The sequence below is a fragment of the Bombus pyrosoma genome, linkage group LG7 (genome assembly GCF_014825855.1).
Source record: "Bombus pyrosoma isolate SC7728 linkage group LG7, ASM1482585v1, whole genome shotgun sequence".
NCBI lineage: Eukaryota > Metazoa > Arthropoda > Insecta > Hymenoptera > Apidae > Bombus > Bombus pyrosoma.
Window position 1 is genome coordinate 6,455,932 of NC_057776.1, and position 14,574 is coordinate 6,470,505.

The 14,574-nt window shown below is 39.3% G+C and overlaps 1 protein-coding gene and 1 long non-coding RNA gene across 9 annotated transcripts in view; one reads left to right on the top strand and one right to left on the bottom strand.

Annotated features, from left to right (window-relative positions):
* LOC122569505 (transcriptional regulator ERG homolog) overlaps positions 1–14,574 on the bottom strand; it is a 70,680-nt gene that overhangs the window by 15,170 nt on the left and 40,936 nt on the right. For all 5 annotated transcript variants that reach the window (XM_043730655.1, XM_043730654.1, XM_043730657.1 and 2 more), the window contains exon 3: positions 11,714–11,773. In XM_043730655.1, the coding sequence (XP_043586590.1) occupies positions 11,714–11,773 (60 nt within the window). The remainder of the gene's footprint in view (positions 1–11,713; positions 11,774–14,574) is intronic.
* Positions 94–14,564, top strand: LOC122569511. Of its 4 annotated transcripts, none has more exons than XR_006317486.1 (18): positions 94–921; positions 1,032–1,120; positions 1,225–1,649; positions 1,731–1,889; positions 2,074–2,186; positions 2,299–3,308; positions 3,557–3,880; positions 3,979–4,114; positions 4,714–4,888; positions 6,293–6,425; positions 6,555–6,614; positions 6,731–8,392; positions 8,484–9,327; positions 9,397–9,627; positions 11,515–11,644; positions 11,723–13,403; positions 13,477–13,543; positions 13,732–14,564. It is a non-coding gene; the product is annotated as an uncharacterized LOC122569511 (long non-coding RNA). The 4 variants fall into 4 exon arrangements; XR_006317488.1 differs by lacking the exon at positions 6,555–6,614 and having other exon boundaries at positions 6,731–6,867; positions 7,954–8,392; XR_006317485.1 differs by lacking the exon at positions 6,555–6,614.

The following is a 14,574-nucleotide window of genomic DNA, read 5'->3' on the forward strand; positions in this document are numbered from 1 at the left end:
GTTATCTGTTTCTTATAGGCTTACAAGATCCTCCAAATAAAAGTTAAAATCTGAATTTATAAATTAATTTGGTAATCATGTCACTCAATCTAATTCAAGTTTACTAATGGTAAGACACTTGATTCCATCTATTATTTAACAGTGAAATTATGGCAATATTTATAATACCTGATATTTTCCAGGACTTTACAATGGCAGTTAAGAGTTAAGAATCATGTTGCTAAAGATTGTGTGGTACAGTGTATGTTCTAACTATAAAGTTCAAAGGTCAGTAGCACAGAAGTCATCGACAGTCGTGTACGTCAGACACGTTACGTCACTTCGAATCGACGTTCTGCTATTGTCACGCGTATATCTGCGCATTCACGAGCAATTACCCGGGGTGGGGTAATCCCGTTAGGCGACGTACAGCTTCTACGGGGGAGGATCAAAGGACTCGCTATTCCAAGCTGCTGCACTCTTTGGTTGTTCCAGTCGTCGCTACAATGCTACTGGGGCTTGCAAGAAGGGGAATCATCCACGTCTACGTCGTTCTTCGACTTTGTTGGAACTTTGGGCAACTTCCTAATGCACACTTCTGTTCAACCAGCGTCGCTACGCAGCTTCGTACAATTATCGTTACTATTCCGTTTCCGTACCTTTCCCATATTTTTAGCCCTTTATATCTGAATTTCCGGATTCGTTTTTCTGCCACAAGGGTTACCAAATCCTCTTGATATTGTTTTTGCATCGTTGTTGGAATGTTTTGAATCGAGGTAGATTTGCATAATACATTTTGAATTTCTATGGAATTAGAAAATGGGTGGGCTTTTAGATCTTTATGATGTGGCGAAGATTAAAATGGTAAAGAATTCTTACTGGAACTGGACCTATCAGAGATATTTTGGATATTTTGTTCTCACGATTAGTAAAAATATTCAGGTACTTTTATTTCTTAAATTAATTAATGTCGTTTATCGAGACAGAGATATTATTATTATTATATATGCCTGTCTACTTTTATTACAACATCTGTATATTAACGTACTTAGGTATCTACCATTATCAAGACCAACGCTAATATTTTAATAAGTGCTGAAACTTGAAAGGAAACATTTATATCGGAAATTAACTTGGATTCGTGAGTACATTCTTGCTGTAATTGAACCTACCTTTAGGGGCTACATAATTTTCTTAGACATTTCATAAGTACTTCCTGTATACGTGATTTTTAATTATTTTCAGAGAAACTGACGCGGCACACGCTAAATCTTCTGTACTTATACGGTTAGCAGAGAACGTGGCAGCGCGGTAGAAAAATTCTGCAAAGCGACACGAGACGGCAATCGCTTAATTGTGATTAATTGCGGTTTTACCAGGAAAAGATCGCGTTGTAACGCGCGGCCCGATTAGCCGGCGCGAGTCGCTCAAGCGATTCGCTTGCTCGCGCAACATTAAAGAGCCAGTTGCGTGCGATGGTTGTTTCCTTACTTTCACGCATCGTATCGAAACTATAGCCCTCTTGATTTCTCAGCCATTCTACTCGATCGTGCATGCTGATCCTTTTTCACGATAACGGTTAAGACCATCCTCTTTCTACCTCTGGCTGGCCGCCGCAAATAACTTTATTGCGGCAATTAAAATTATCGCTGTCCCGATTAAATCATCTGGTATTATAACATTTTTTTCACGATAAGCTTCCTTCTCTTAAATTCTTAGTATATACGTTTATGGAAATGTATTTTCATTAGTTTTCCAGATTAACACACGCACAAATGTGCTGTCTCTTTTGGAGTTTACTCTTTTGGAGAAGATCCAATATTCTGTACAAATATTTTCTTTAGGTTTTTGATGCTTCCTAATACTATTTACCTTACAAGTTTTTGCTAGGAACCAGATTAGTTCTTTAGGTATGTATAAATTGTAGCTTGGTAGCTCTAGCGTTAATTAATTTAAATGTAAAATTGATTTAAATGTAGAAGAATATTGAAATCTCTGCGTATAATAATTATATCCAACTTATAATTCCTCTAACTGCTAAAGTATAACAAAATTTTGCATACATGAATGATTGGCTTTTAAATTATTTTCCAGAAGGCTCTGTAATTATATCATTCTTAATGTTAATGTCAAAGGAAAATGTCCCATGAACCGCAATATAATTTGCCTGCATCACGTTCAAGATGAATACTATATATAAGCTTACGGTAGATTTATTTCATTTATTAGTCTCTAAAATCCCATTAATCACCGAACTATACTTAAGAAGACCTTGTATTAAAATTCATATGAATTAAAAGTCCAATATGCTTTTATAAGGTACGATGGAAGGAGGAAAGTTTCGATGCCTATTGCTGCGACATCCGGTTTCCGGGCAAGTGAAATGGCGAATGGAATAATTTAATATAGGGGCGATACAAGGGCCAAAGCGATCGGTCTAATCGTGTCTGAACGAGGTTAAAACACCGGCACCCGCCGCTCTTATTTACGTCCGACAATAAGTCAATTCATCACTCTGCGATTTGGCCTTAAGTGGTATCACTGACTCATACACACAGCCGTCTGGAGCGGTGTGCCTATTTCGGGCATAAATCACTGTTGCCCGTGCGGTGCGTAATAATGAACAAGCGAGCGTAGCACGCGACCCTTTAAACGTGCTGGCTGGAAAACGAGTGGCTCGTAAGGTAGCAGGGATTAGCTTTGGTCCCTATGTGTCCCTGCTTAATCCTGAAAATGTTACGGGCCGCGAAATTCTTCGCCCGTATCAGGTCACGTAAAAATGCAATTTTACGAGTACGTAGGTTTACAAACTAGGGGCCAGACTATGCAGATAACAATGAAGATAAAGAAATGGATTTTTATTGCTTGATAAATTGGTAAAGCTAACGTACAATCAGTTTAGATATTTTAGAAGTATCGCGATCGAAGGAATATTTTTATAACGGTAACTGTAGAATTTGAATTGCCAGGGCAAAATTGTTTCTAGTAAACGCATGCAGTCGGTGATGCAATTGCGCTCATGCGAAGCGCGTTTGCTCAGACAAATAGAAGATACCAGGGAAGATACCACTTTTATCGTAGTACCGTGCAATTATTTACGTTTAAGCTTTAATTCGTGTTAAGTTGTTGGTAAGCAAGTAACAAATAAATAATTAATCAGCGAAGAACTTGATTAATAATTAGTTCTGTATGTTAAGAGGCACCATAGGCAGTTAATGAAGGGTAGAATACTCTGGCAATATAAAAATACACCGAAGAAACGTCTATTACGTCTGTTACACCAGCTGATGATTAACATAGAATGTCTATGACTTTTCTATCTAGTCGTCGTAAGTATCTAATTATACTAATTCACCATTACTACTATTCCGACTTATCGACACCTGGGGTATCTTGTACGACAATATATTACCAGATAATAATATTAGTTGATTAACAAATAACAGATTGTACGTTATAAATTTCTATTGCTCGTTTCTATTGCTACCTTGCATTAAATAGGACAATTAGACAGACTTTACTTTACTTATTTTATTAACAAACTTGTTACTGTTATGATGAAACTGAAACGTTGCAGGTCCACGTAAGACCCAAAGTCCTTTACCGAAGGTACGAAGTATAAAAACTATATTGCAGTGGCAATGTCAGGAGTCGCGACATTTTAGCCGAATGGCAGCGGGAGACGCGGATAAACCAGGAAGTACGGGGAACCGACCGGATCCGGCGAAGTTCTGGCACGGATTTCGTTCACAGGCTCGTGGCCCACGGCCACGAAAACCCGGGAGACATGGATCGTGGGCAACAAGTCACCGGGAAACGGCGCGTGACCGCCACATTCACGCTGCCAGATTTACGACAATAAAAATGGGCGCCGCCGAATGGAGGATCGTCCTTTCGCCGGGTAAACAATACCGTTGATAGAATTATGGCCTTGTCGTTCGATTTTCGATGCGACGATCTCCTCGAGCGACTCCCTGTAGCATTGTGTCCTTTTTCTAGCCTGTATCGAGGAATCGATTCGCTTTATCGGGCAACAATTACGACACCGCAACGGCAATCACCATGTTTCAAAGGATGACTTCGATGTAGAAACGATTATCTTGATCAGAGTAATTAGCAGATTGCTTGGGCTCAGGTAGACTTCCCAATATTAAATTTATTGTTTGGGAAAAATTCGATGGTATTAAATGTTTGATATTAAATACAGTTGTTGTGGGAGTATGGAAAAGGGGAAGCAGATAATGAAAGGATATTTGGAACTGTTCAATGCAATACTACATCTGTGTATACACAATCCTCTTAGTACTGTACTGGGAAGTTCTATACCATAAACATGAGAACAAAAGTTTAAATATCCACTTTGAATAGATTCGAATTTATTCTTGAATAGTTATGGGAGCTTCCCGTGTGAGAAAATTCTTAGAACATATAAGTAACAAAGACTTACCATTTTTCAACGATAATTAGAGTACGCAGTATACTACGTACTAAATATTCCAAGATTTATAGACTACTAATTTTGCAATCGTGAGATTTCCTATACAGCCAAACAAGACTCTGAAGATTTCTTAAAACTCTCTTTTGTTATCTCACCAAATACGCTGGCAATCCATCATTCACTAACGATTCTCACTTCTCTGCTCAATAATTCTCTTGTCGTTTTATCATTTCAAACATGAACTTGGGAAACTTCAAATATACCAATCACTACATATATACCTAATGTCGTTTCAGAAACCTCGTGTCACATTTGGATTCGATACATTGATGGCCAATGTGCTTGAAGAAGGGTTGCTGCAAGGATACAAGGATATAAGAATGGCTGGATCGGCATCGGTCGTGTCTCAGCCACAATATTATTCTTCCAGCCGATACAACGTTTGGATGGAATGGGAATGACGAAAGAAACGTTGGTAACATATTGGAGGGGTCGCGGGATACGTCCAAGTCGTTCGTATTATGCCTTCTCGCCAGTACATACACGGCCACGTGCCTATGCGTGACACGTTTACGCTTGGCTGGCCGCATTTCCACTCTCTCCCTCCGTATCGGCCCGTATTCATCTCCGATTTCTTGTTGGGGTGCGCGCCGATTGCGTTTCCACTTTAACCGTGCGTCGTTCAACGTCTATCAACGGGTACACGAGCTGCATGCTACTTAAATCCGCACGAATCCAGCCGTCTGATGAACATGTTCAATATGATAGCTTTTTTATTTGCGAACATCGATATTTTGTATGGCGTTGAGTAGGGTATTTAAGAAGAGAATATGTTGTATCGTGTTTCTTTGATCTAAAGAGTATTTAAGAAGGGAAATGTTTGTTTGGTATTAGACAACAGTTTATGTAAAGTTTAGAGTTCTATTGTTTTAGTAAACGATGAGGAGATTAAGAGATTCTTAATTTATTCAAGGTTGGTTATTCAAGGCATTCATACAATGACATTGTACGCGATTGCGATTGAACAAAATCCTTAGAAGCTACTTTAATAGACTTTTGATTCCGGCTTTTTATTATCTCACTTTTGTGTAACTTATCGCGTCATTTTGTATAACTTTCGTCGACGAAGTATTATCAGTTGTAAAATTTATTAACGCTATTCAAGACACGTAGCATACAAATCTATAAATCTCGTTTGTAATATAACAGTTTATAAATCGTAAACCTATTTAACTTTTTTATAGCAATAGGTAAATCCTTTTAAAGTAACCGTTATCAAATATGTTTTAACGATAATAAGTGTATACGTTTAACAGGGAGAATGATTATTAAGCGATGTCCGGGATTGGGTTCGCGCAAAGAGAGACGTTTGAACCTAGGGATCGGTACGGTTGAGGCCGTGTAAACGCGTTCGTGTTGGCATTAATTGAACTTTGCTCGATAAGCATTACGAGCTGCTATCGGAGACGGGATTTCATGCAAAAGAAAATCTTTCGGCGCGTTAAGATCATCCGGTGAGACAAGAATCCTTTTTCTTCGAGTGTGTTCATTCGGTCGGTTGTCGCGTTCACGCTATGCGATAATTAGGAAACGATTAATTTCGCTCCGCGTAACACGTCGTTACAAATGGGATTTGATACAACCAACAGTTTATCTGATGAACAAAAACATATTACCCTGAGCACGAACGATGTAATGCGGTAAAGAAAATACGTAGTTAACAGCGCCAGTGAAACGATAAAAGCTATTGTTCTTCAAGGTATAAAAATTCGGCTGCGATCGAGTCTCGTTTATGTCTCCAAACGCATCATCATATTGCGTAATTTGTTTAGGGCCTTCGAATTGAGACTGAAATTTGTTTGTTTCAAATTTCAGATTTTGCAAATTGGACAATTTTAACGAAGTACTTTACATCAGTATCTATGTATCAGTGGATTCTTGAGGATGCCGGCTAAAATACTTGCGAGACGTTGGATTATTTCTTTGCAGAAGATACATCTGTCATTAGGTATAGAAGAATCTTCTTGTCTTGATGATTCTATTACATCTTCCGTGATTTTTCCAATTTACTATTAACGTGCATACTCCTTGCAATATTAATTCATGACTATCCTTCCATATACCTCGTTATCTCAAGGCTTGAACTGCGATGTTTTAGAAGCTTTTATCCGCCCAGGAACAGCTTATATTCACAAAAGTAATTATTCCTCAAACGTGTCTCTCAATACTTGATCCTAAAGTTTCAACATCTTCTATCCTCTACGATCCTCCAAGTTTACTTTCTCAGATTACACATGTTTATTATCATTGCAGGTACTTTGGATTCCCAGAGTCTACCCTGCAACATTCTGTGACCTTTCATCCATCCAAGAGGAGTCTACATCCGCAAAAAGCAGGCGATCATCATTCTTCAAGCACCTTCTCATATCTGGTTTCCCAAGTTTCACCATGTTCGTCTTCCATGATAATGCTACAACTACCAATGAAAAAACCATGAAACACGCAAATCTATGAAATTTCAATGAAAAATTACAAACTGGTAGTTCTAGTATCGAAACGTTCTACGCAACAAACCAATCTACCAACCCTCCCACCCAACTACCTTCCACAAAGGACTAACTCTTCCAGGCGAATCAACGCATGGACAAACGTTACAACCATAAACATCCAAACGAAGTCTCACCGTTGTTTGCTTACCTTTCACCTCCCTCTACTCTTTCAACCAGAGGCCTGATTTCAATTCACCGTTGAATCACGGTAACCTGACGTTCGATTGCACTTTTTCAAACGCCCATTACCCCGGAGATCCGGCGTGGAGGGTGGCCAGGTCGTTACCTATGGGTGTCGAGGTGGTATGATAGTCACGGCATACGTGATCAGGCGCGTGAGCGAACTGCCAAGGCACGCGTCGCCGTGCCGGAGTACGTAATTATCATAGGGAAGTTAGGGTTGCCTTCGGATACACATACACGTATACACATGTGTAAATACATATGTATACGTATGTGTGCACAGATGTAGGAATATATGTACACGTGGGAGAGAGGTCGAGGGTTGGTCGACTTGGGTCAGCAAGTCACGCGAGGCACGCTCGTGGCGGACGTGGAAACAGGGAGGAGTACTTTTATTGTTCTACCAGTTGTCTTAGAGTCGCTTTTCCTGGCCACTGGGCAGACTGGTTGAGAACGGAGGTCGATATCTATGCCTGGACGAACCTTTTACCCTCGTGCATGCCTGTTCCTTTCGTGGAACATGTCTGACCTTTCGTGTGACTTCTCGATCGCCAATTTTTTGAGTACTTTCAAACTGCCGTACAGATGTGGAGAACTGCATGAACGTTTCGGATCGAAGATCGAAGCGGAAGATTTTTGATTTTGAAGATAACGCGGAGAATTTCTTTCTGGAAAATTTGTCATGTGCTATAGATATGATTTAAAAGTCAATTATTCTTGTCGTTGAATCGTAGTAGAAATTAGTAAGACGATAATGATCGATAATAATAAGATTCTAAATCTAAAGTGGATTTCCTTTTGTAGGGAATTTTTGTGCGGTGTCGAAGAATAAGCGTAAAAGGTAAATGTTGGAGCTGATAATATTGCAGAGCAACACGAATATTCGCCTATGGTTACGCAACAGAGTCGCCAGTTTCTTCTGAAGAAATCGCGTGAACAAAATGCGCCGTGGAGCTTCCTTCCATCGATAAGAAGTATACAAGCGTAATCCACCATAAGTTTCGGCGAACACGCGATCAACGTTAATGACTCTGCTCGAATTACCACGGGGAACATATATAAGTATCTGGAATATTCGTTTATGGCCTAGTGAACCTATCGTTGGATAATTTATCACTAGACAGCGGATTTCTGACGCATTTGTACGAAATTTAAATATGCAAAAATGCACAGAACGCATATAATATATAGAGATACATATGTAAAATATTTAAAGTAGAGCATTTGTTTTAATGTTCAAAAGGTATGACGAACCTCTATTTAAATTCTATTTCTCTAATTTTTTAATTTCTCTAAAAATCTACAAAGATATAAATTTGTATAAAAATCTGCAGTCTATTCATCACCATCCACGACCTCGAAGAAATGGAGAGAGTATCGAAGAAGATATCGTCATATCGTTGGAAACGCATTCTAAATTATTTTCGAGAGAAAGGAATATTATTAGAAGAAGAGCAAATTAATTTGGCCTGTGAGAGGTGTGCGGACGAAAGGGTAGCTTGTAATTTCAATTTGACGCGAGAGCCACAAAGTGGCCCGGGGCCAACACGCGTCGTCGCGTAATTTCATGAGGTTCCTGCTGACGATGGTTTCGTTCCCTTTCGCGTTGCCCCGTGATGTGTAAACCGAGTCAAAGGAAGTTGGCTACGATCAGAACGATGTTGACGATTTGCGAGCTTGCTGGAGACGTTGATGCGTGAAATGATAAAAGGCGAGGTGTAGAGATTGAGTAAGCTAGGATTTTGTAGTGTAATAACAGGAGGTGCTCGGTCACCGGTTTGAGAGAAATTTTGGCTAACTCAGAGTTTGCTAGCTTTTACAATAAACAATGAATGTTATAAGACTTCTGGAATTTTAATTTCTCTTGTGTTTCCAGTTGAAAGCTGAGGAATGCGTTGATTTATTACTAACGTGTTTGATAAAATTAGTGATAAGTAGTTGTAATTGATTTTTGTATCAATTTGTCATACATTTTTCTACTTTACTTTATTTTTTAATGATAATATCACTCGTTCCATTTTCAGGTATCAAGATACATTTGAAGTTTATTTGGTGGAAGTTTCTATCTATACTTTTTCTATTCAAATCTGTAAGATATCAATCAAACTGAAAACAACCATAATAAGAGAAAAGTATTAATTTGTGATCACAGAGTCGTGTGCTTAAAGAATTGAGAAGGTAATTTAAATTAAAAGTGAGCAAAGTTTCCGAAAGATTATCTATAGTATCGTGTTCTTCGTTCTTTAGTTTTGATTTGAAAATGCTATCGCTGCGTGTACGATCCGCACGTGCGAACGAGACCATCAATTCCCTCTTTGACAACTGATCCATGGTGATTGCAATCTAACGAGGCGTCGAAACCACAAGCCGTTTACATCAAACCACCCCAAGCTAAACCTCTGAACTCCACGAAATGATTGTGTCACTACGTATTCCGTCGAACTGGCCAATGTACCAAATTAACGTGCAATCTTTCTGGTTCGTACAAACATCCATTCTTACAGTTATTATCTCTACAATGATTTACGTCCCAATTTTGTTACTAACGAACACCGCTTTTATACGTTAAAATCTTTCCTACCAGATCTTTCAGAATTCGCATTCGCTTCTTCAAACCATAAAGAAACAGGTAACTGTCCTTCGCTGTGTTATTTCCTATCAAGCAAATCTACCTCCGTGCATCTTTATTTTCCCATAAAGTCATCTGAAACCGACATTCACCATCTCAAACCAGACAAAAACGTCGAACAAAGAACATCCTACTATTCCTGAACTCCGCTTCACGTTTCATTTAAATCAAATCCAATTTACCTACCAAATTACCTTTTCCAGATCACAATTCCTCCATACTTTCCAATATGCAAATCTACGTAGAACTCTATATCCTTTTCTTTCAGCCATAAAATCTTCCAAAACCAACTTCCCACTCCGAAAACTCAAGATAAAATACCATCCTCCAATTCCTCCCTCTCTTCTTCGCCAAACCTCTGAATAGCGGAGAGTCAAAGCGTTAATTCGCTCTTTGCCAGCTGATCCATGGCGTTGTAACCTGGCCGGGCGTCCAGAAGCCGTTTATAACAAGCTGCCCGCGGGCAGGGCTCTCTGATCTCCGCGAGATGATTGTGCCAGCGCAGTCCACAGGGTGGGGCCTGGCTGTTCGGTGTTGCCGCGCGGCCAAGCGTCTCTACACAGCCCCCGGGGCTTGTTCTCTCTCTCTCTCTCTCTCTCTCGACGACAAAGGGGCCGCGGTTCAACGCGCCACAAAGCGCCGGGACGCCCACTCACACCCCATCCTCACACACACATAATTCTCACATATACAAAGGCACATACAATCTAGTCTCATACATAGACATATCAAAGATATACACACATAGGCATGCATGCACACGTACACACACAGAGGTATACATGCGTGCATCCACATATGCATAGGTACACTCACACAGATATATGTATAAATACTTGTATTCTATATATGCATATATATTATATACACACATGTATATGTGTGCATACGTATGTGTATAGAGAGAAATATATATGTATATTACTGGACTGAGGATATTTATGCAAATTGGTATTTTTATGAACACAACTAAAAGAGCGGAGATCTGGGCAGAGATTTGTTGCATCTAACAGATGTTAGAACGGATAATGAATTCTGAATATTTTGTATATTTTTGCAATTACAGGACGCGCGTTCTCTGCACTTTTGCACCTTTAAATTTTCCATAAGCGCATAAAAATTCACAGTACATATGCGAATATACTGTGTTCCATGTATTACGCTCTTATACAGATACGTGTATAGCTGCGTATATGTATGGGGAGAGAGTCGTAGATTCGAATACAAAGGCGAGGGAAGAAGGCAGGAGTCGCGACGCGTGAACTTGCACCCAGAGGCGCCTCCGACCACCCTTTGGCCGGGCTGTATGTAGCGAATCGAGAACGGGGAGAAGGAAAATCTGGAGGTGGAGAAGGGAGAAGGAGGAACTGGAATCCTAGCACCCGTGGCCGATAAGATGGCAACGAGGATCGATTCGTAGAGACGACTTCTCTCTGACGGTTTCAGTTACGAAGCTTCTTGTGGTGGAGTTATTGGCGTTTGTTAGGTTCTTCCTGGAATTTGTGCATAGATTTTCTACTCTAACCGTTACCCACATCTGTCTGCTTTTTCTTCTTCACTGGCCTTTCTATCTCAAAATTACTTCTTCTTTGGGAAGACAAAAACGGGGAATTTTTCTCCAAAAAGTCGCGAATCGATTAAGATTAGAAACGATCGAAGAAATGTTTAGCCTGTTTAAGATCTGTTAGCAAAAATCGATAGATCATTTACATTCTGTCTTTTATGTGGTGTTCTAGAGGAAGCCATTTCGACAAATCGACGAACTACAATTTCAAGAAACTTACACAGCAACAGGAACGTTCTAAGACCTATGAACCTCAAGTCGAAACGATTGTTCCTACTACGAACCACTCCAAACGTCCGAAAGTACAAACCTCCGATCATAACAATAGAACGTCAAATTACTATGAACTAGGAATAACGAAAGGAACTTACCCTGTCCAGGAGCTGGCGACGTGGCGTGGCTCCAGCCTCCTTTGTACGAACTGCTGGCATCTGTAACGTGAAGGAAAAAAGAAGCTCGCATAAATACGAATCACAGAATCTTCAAAATAAATCTTTCAATACGCAGACGTCATAATTTCAATGAAAATAACAGTTTACAACACAATGTTAAAAGAAAAGCAGCACATCGATCGAGCTATAAAATGCAACCCAGGCACGTGTTACATTCGCTTCGCGATCCCTCACGAGAGATTACACAATTTTCTTTTTCTCTGTTTTTTAGGTCAAGTTATTAGAAGACGTATACCGTCTGCAATTGCAAGGTAATCAGTTCTGTGAATCGCTTGGTGGCCGTAAAGTATATCTGATCGCAGGTTTCCAGCGAGTTTCGTTGAAAAACAATTCCTTAAGAAAATCTTTACGACCCCTTAACGATACACCGCCTTCTTCCAAGTCCGTGTACCTTGGAAAATACGATCCACCGGCCTCGACGATCGATTAAAATCACTTTTCGCGTGGCGAGAAGACGGTGCTTCCGAAGTTTGCGTTCCGATCGTCGGAAAGATCGAGGCTGAACAGTTTCTTCGATTATCGTTAGAATGGCTCAAAATTACCGAGTGACATTTGTTATAATATTCTGTCCATTGCCATCTTCTTACATTTGTGGTCCAACGTCGCGTCATACTGTGGCTGACTGCTCTATGTATTTTTCAACAGATTAAAATACCTTTCCTAATTCTTAGATATCAAATTTCCACATTACATTTAGTTTATCGCGATACTACGCAAACACCTATATGCGTTACATAAATGAAATTTATATTTTTGCTAACAAAATATATTTATATACTTATATATTTGCTATCAACATGCAACACTATTTTAAACAAATACAAATAAAATAGAACAATCACACTCTGATGTGATATTGGGTGATATTGGACCATAAATACAAGAAGATGAGCAGAAGAATTTTGGTAAGAAATGGTACTGATTGTATAAGAATGAATTTATAAGAATACCATATGGCGGTATCCAAATATTAATGCGAATCACTGTACCGTTTTTTATTATATTTTCCAAATACTGAAATACTGTACCTATATTCTATATATGTATACCTATCTAAAATCTGCTATATTTATCCGAACACCTATATTTATCTAAGATATTTATGTTAACACTGCTGTCACGATGGTGATCGAAACGCGTGCACGGTATTGGTTTCAGGGACGTCGCGATCATCCCTTAGGAACCTTCGGTCGATTCTTCCGGCGGTGTTTCGAGCGCCGCCGGTCTGTTTGCAGACAGATATATTTTCATTTGGCAGTTATTGGCACGAGGGTGGCTCCCATGTGTATACACACGCGGTACGGTACGTCATGCTCGCAGAAAGTCCGTCTTTCTGTGCAAACAGAAGGCCTAGGTGTACGAAACGAGTCAACCTTTCGTCTTTACTGCCCCCTTCATTTGATCTGGAGACCATGCTCCATTAATAGGGCCTCGGATTTCACGTTCACGAAAACGTCAGGGACTATTGATGCGCTAATGTACCGCTCCAGCCTGGGAATCGTCTACTTTCTTCCAATTACCTGCTCTCTTCTCTGGCTTTTCCAGTTACATCTATTCGCATTAGAGGGGAGAGCTTCTCTTTTTTAAAGGATCCTCGCCACCTTTTTAGGTAAGTGAATGGTGAAATTATTTGCAGATTGTTGTATTCACGAAGCTTCGTTTATGATACATTTTTTATTCAGATAAAATACTAGCAAATTTCATTATAAAGTTAGCGAAGAGTAAAAGAAGGAGCCTCGAGCGGTTCAAGTAAGATGACCTGTTTTTTTTTTCTTATATGTTTAGATAAGATACTCTTATATGTATAAATAAATATAGAAATAAGTCCTTCATAATGAAACTATAATCTTATTGTAAGATACTCGTATTTACTGTTACCTTTGCTATTTGTTACACGAGGTTGTGACATAGTATTGATAAAGATGATTTTTTTGTAGGGAGGACTAGAATCAGCTTGTCTTATTCGCCACGAAGAACTTTATCGTCCAGAGTCTGTGAATCTCTTTATTAAGAAACTGAAAGGTGTCTCTAAATCAACCTCTTCAGCATCAAACACGAAAGAGAGAACAGAGAGTACCGTTGGAAAAGTCAACTTATTCTCTTTTGTTATTTCGATACATTCACTTGTCGTGAGGTTCCATGCACACCATACAGCGTCAAACGAGATCATAGTGTCACGTGGTCGCACATGGATCATCGCTGGATTTAGATCATCGTTATCGATCCTTTTATATCTCGATCTTGTTCTTACTTTTGCGAACGAAAAGAATTTATAACGTTTTAAAAAAGTGTTTAACGTAAAATTGGAACAAGAAATCTATTAATAAATATATTTATAAGACTTTCTTTTAGCGTTACTCAAACAATCTCGCAATAACGAAGTATCGATGACTATGACAAAAGAATCTCTGAACTAAAAAAAAGGAGCACGATAGGAAGAAACGCTACAATTTTATAACAAACAATATTTGATCGAAATGATGAATAAACGTGATAGGTATGACTTTCAGAATTGAAAATACAAAAATATTCTAAAAATGTCAGAAGAAGGATCGAATAGATTTCTCGACCAGGTCGTATCAGGTCAATTAATTTCAAACTAGATTAATATTTCGATCGATCGTAAACTACAGTTGCTACACTGTTTACAGAATCAGCTGCCAACGGATCAACATCACCAGATTAATGGAGCGCATGGGGGCCCAAACCAAAGCCAGCGTCGCATAAAATAAAGAACCGCGCAAAGCTCAACGTGTTTCACATACGCAAATCGACGAACG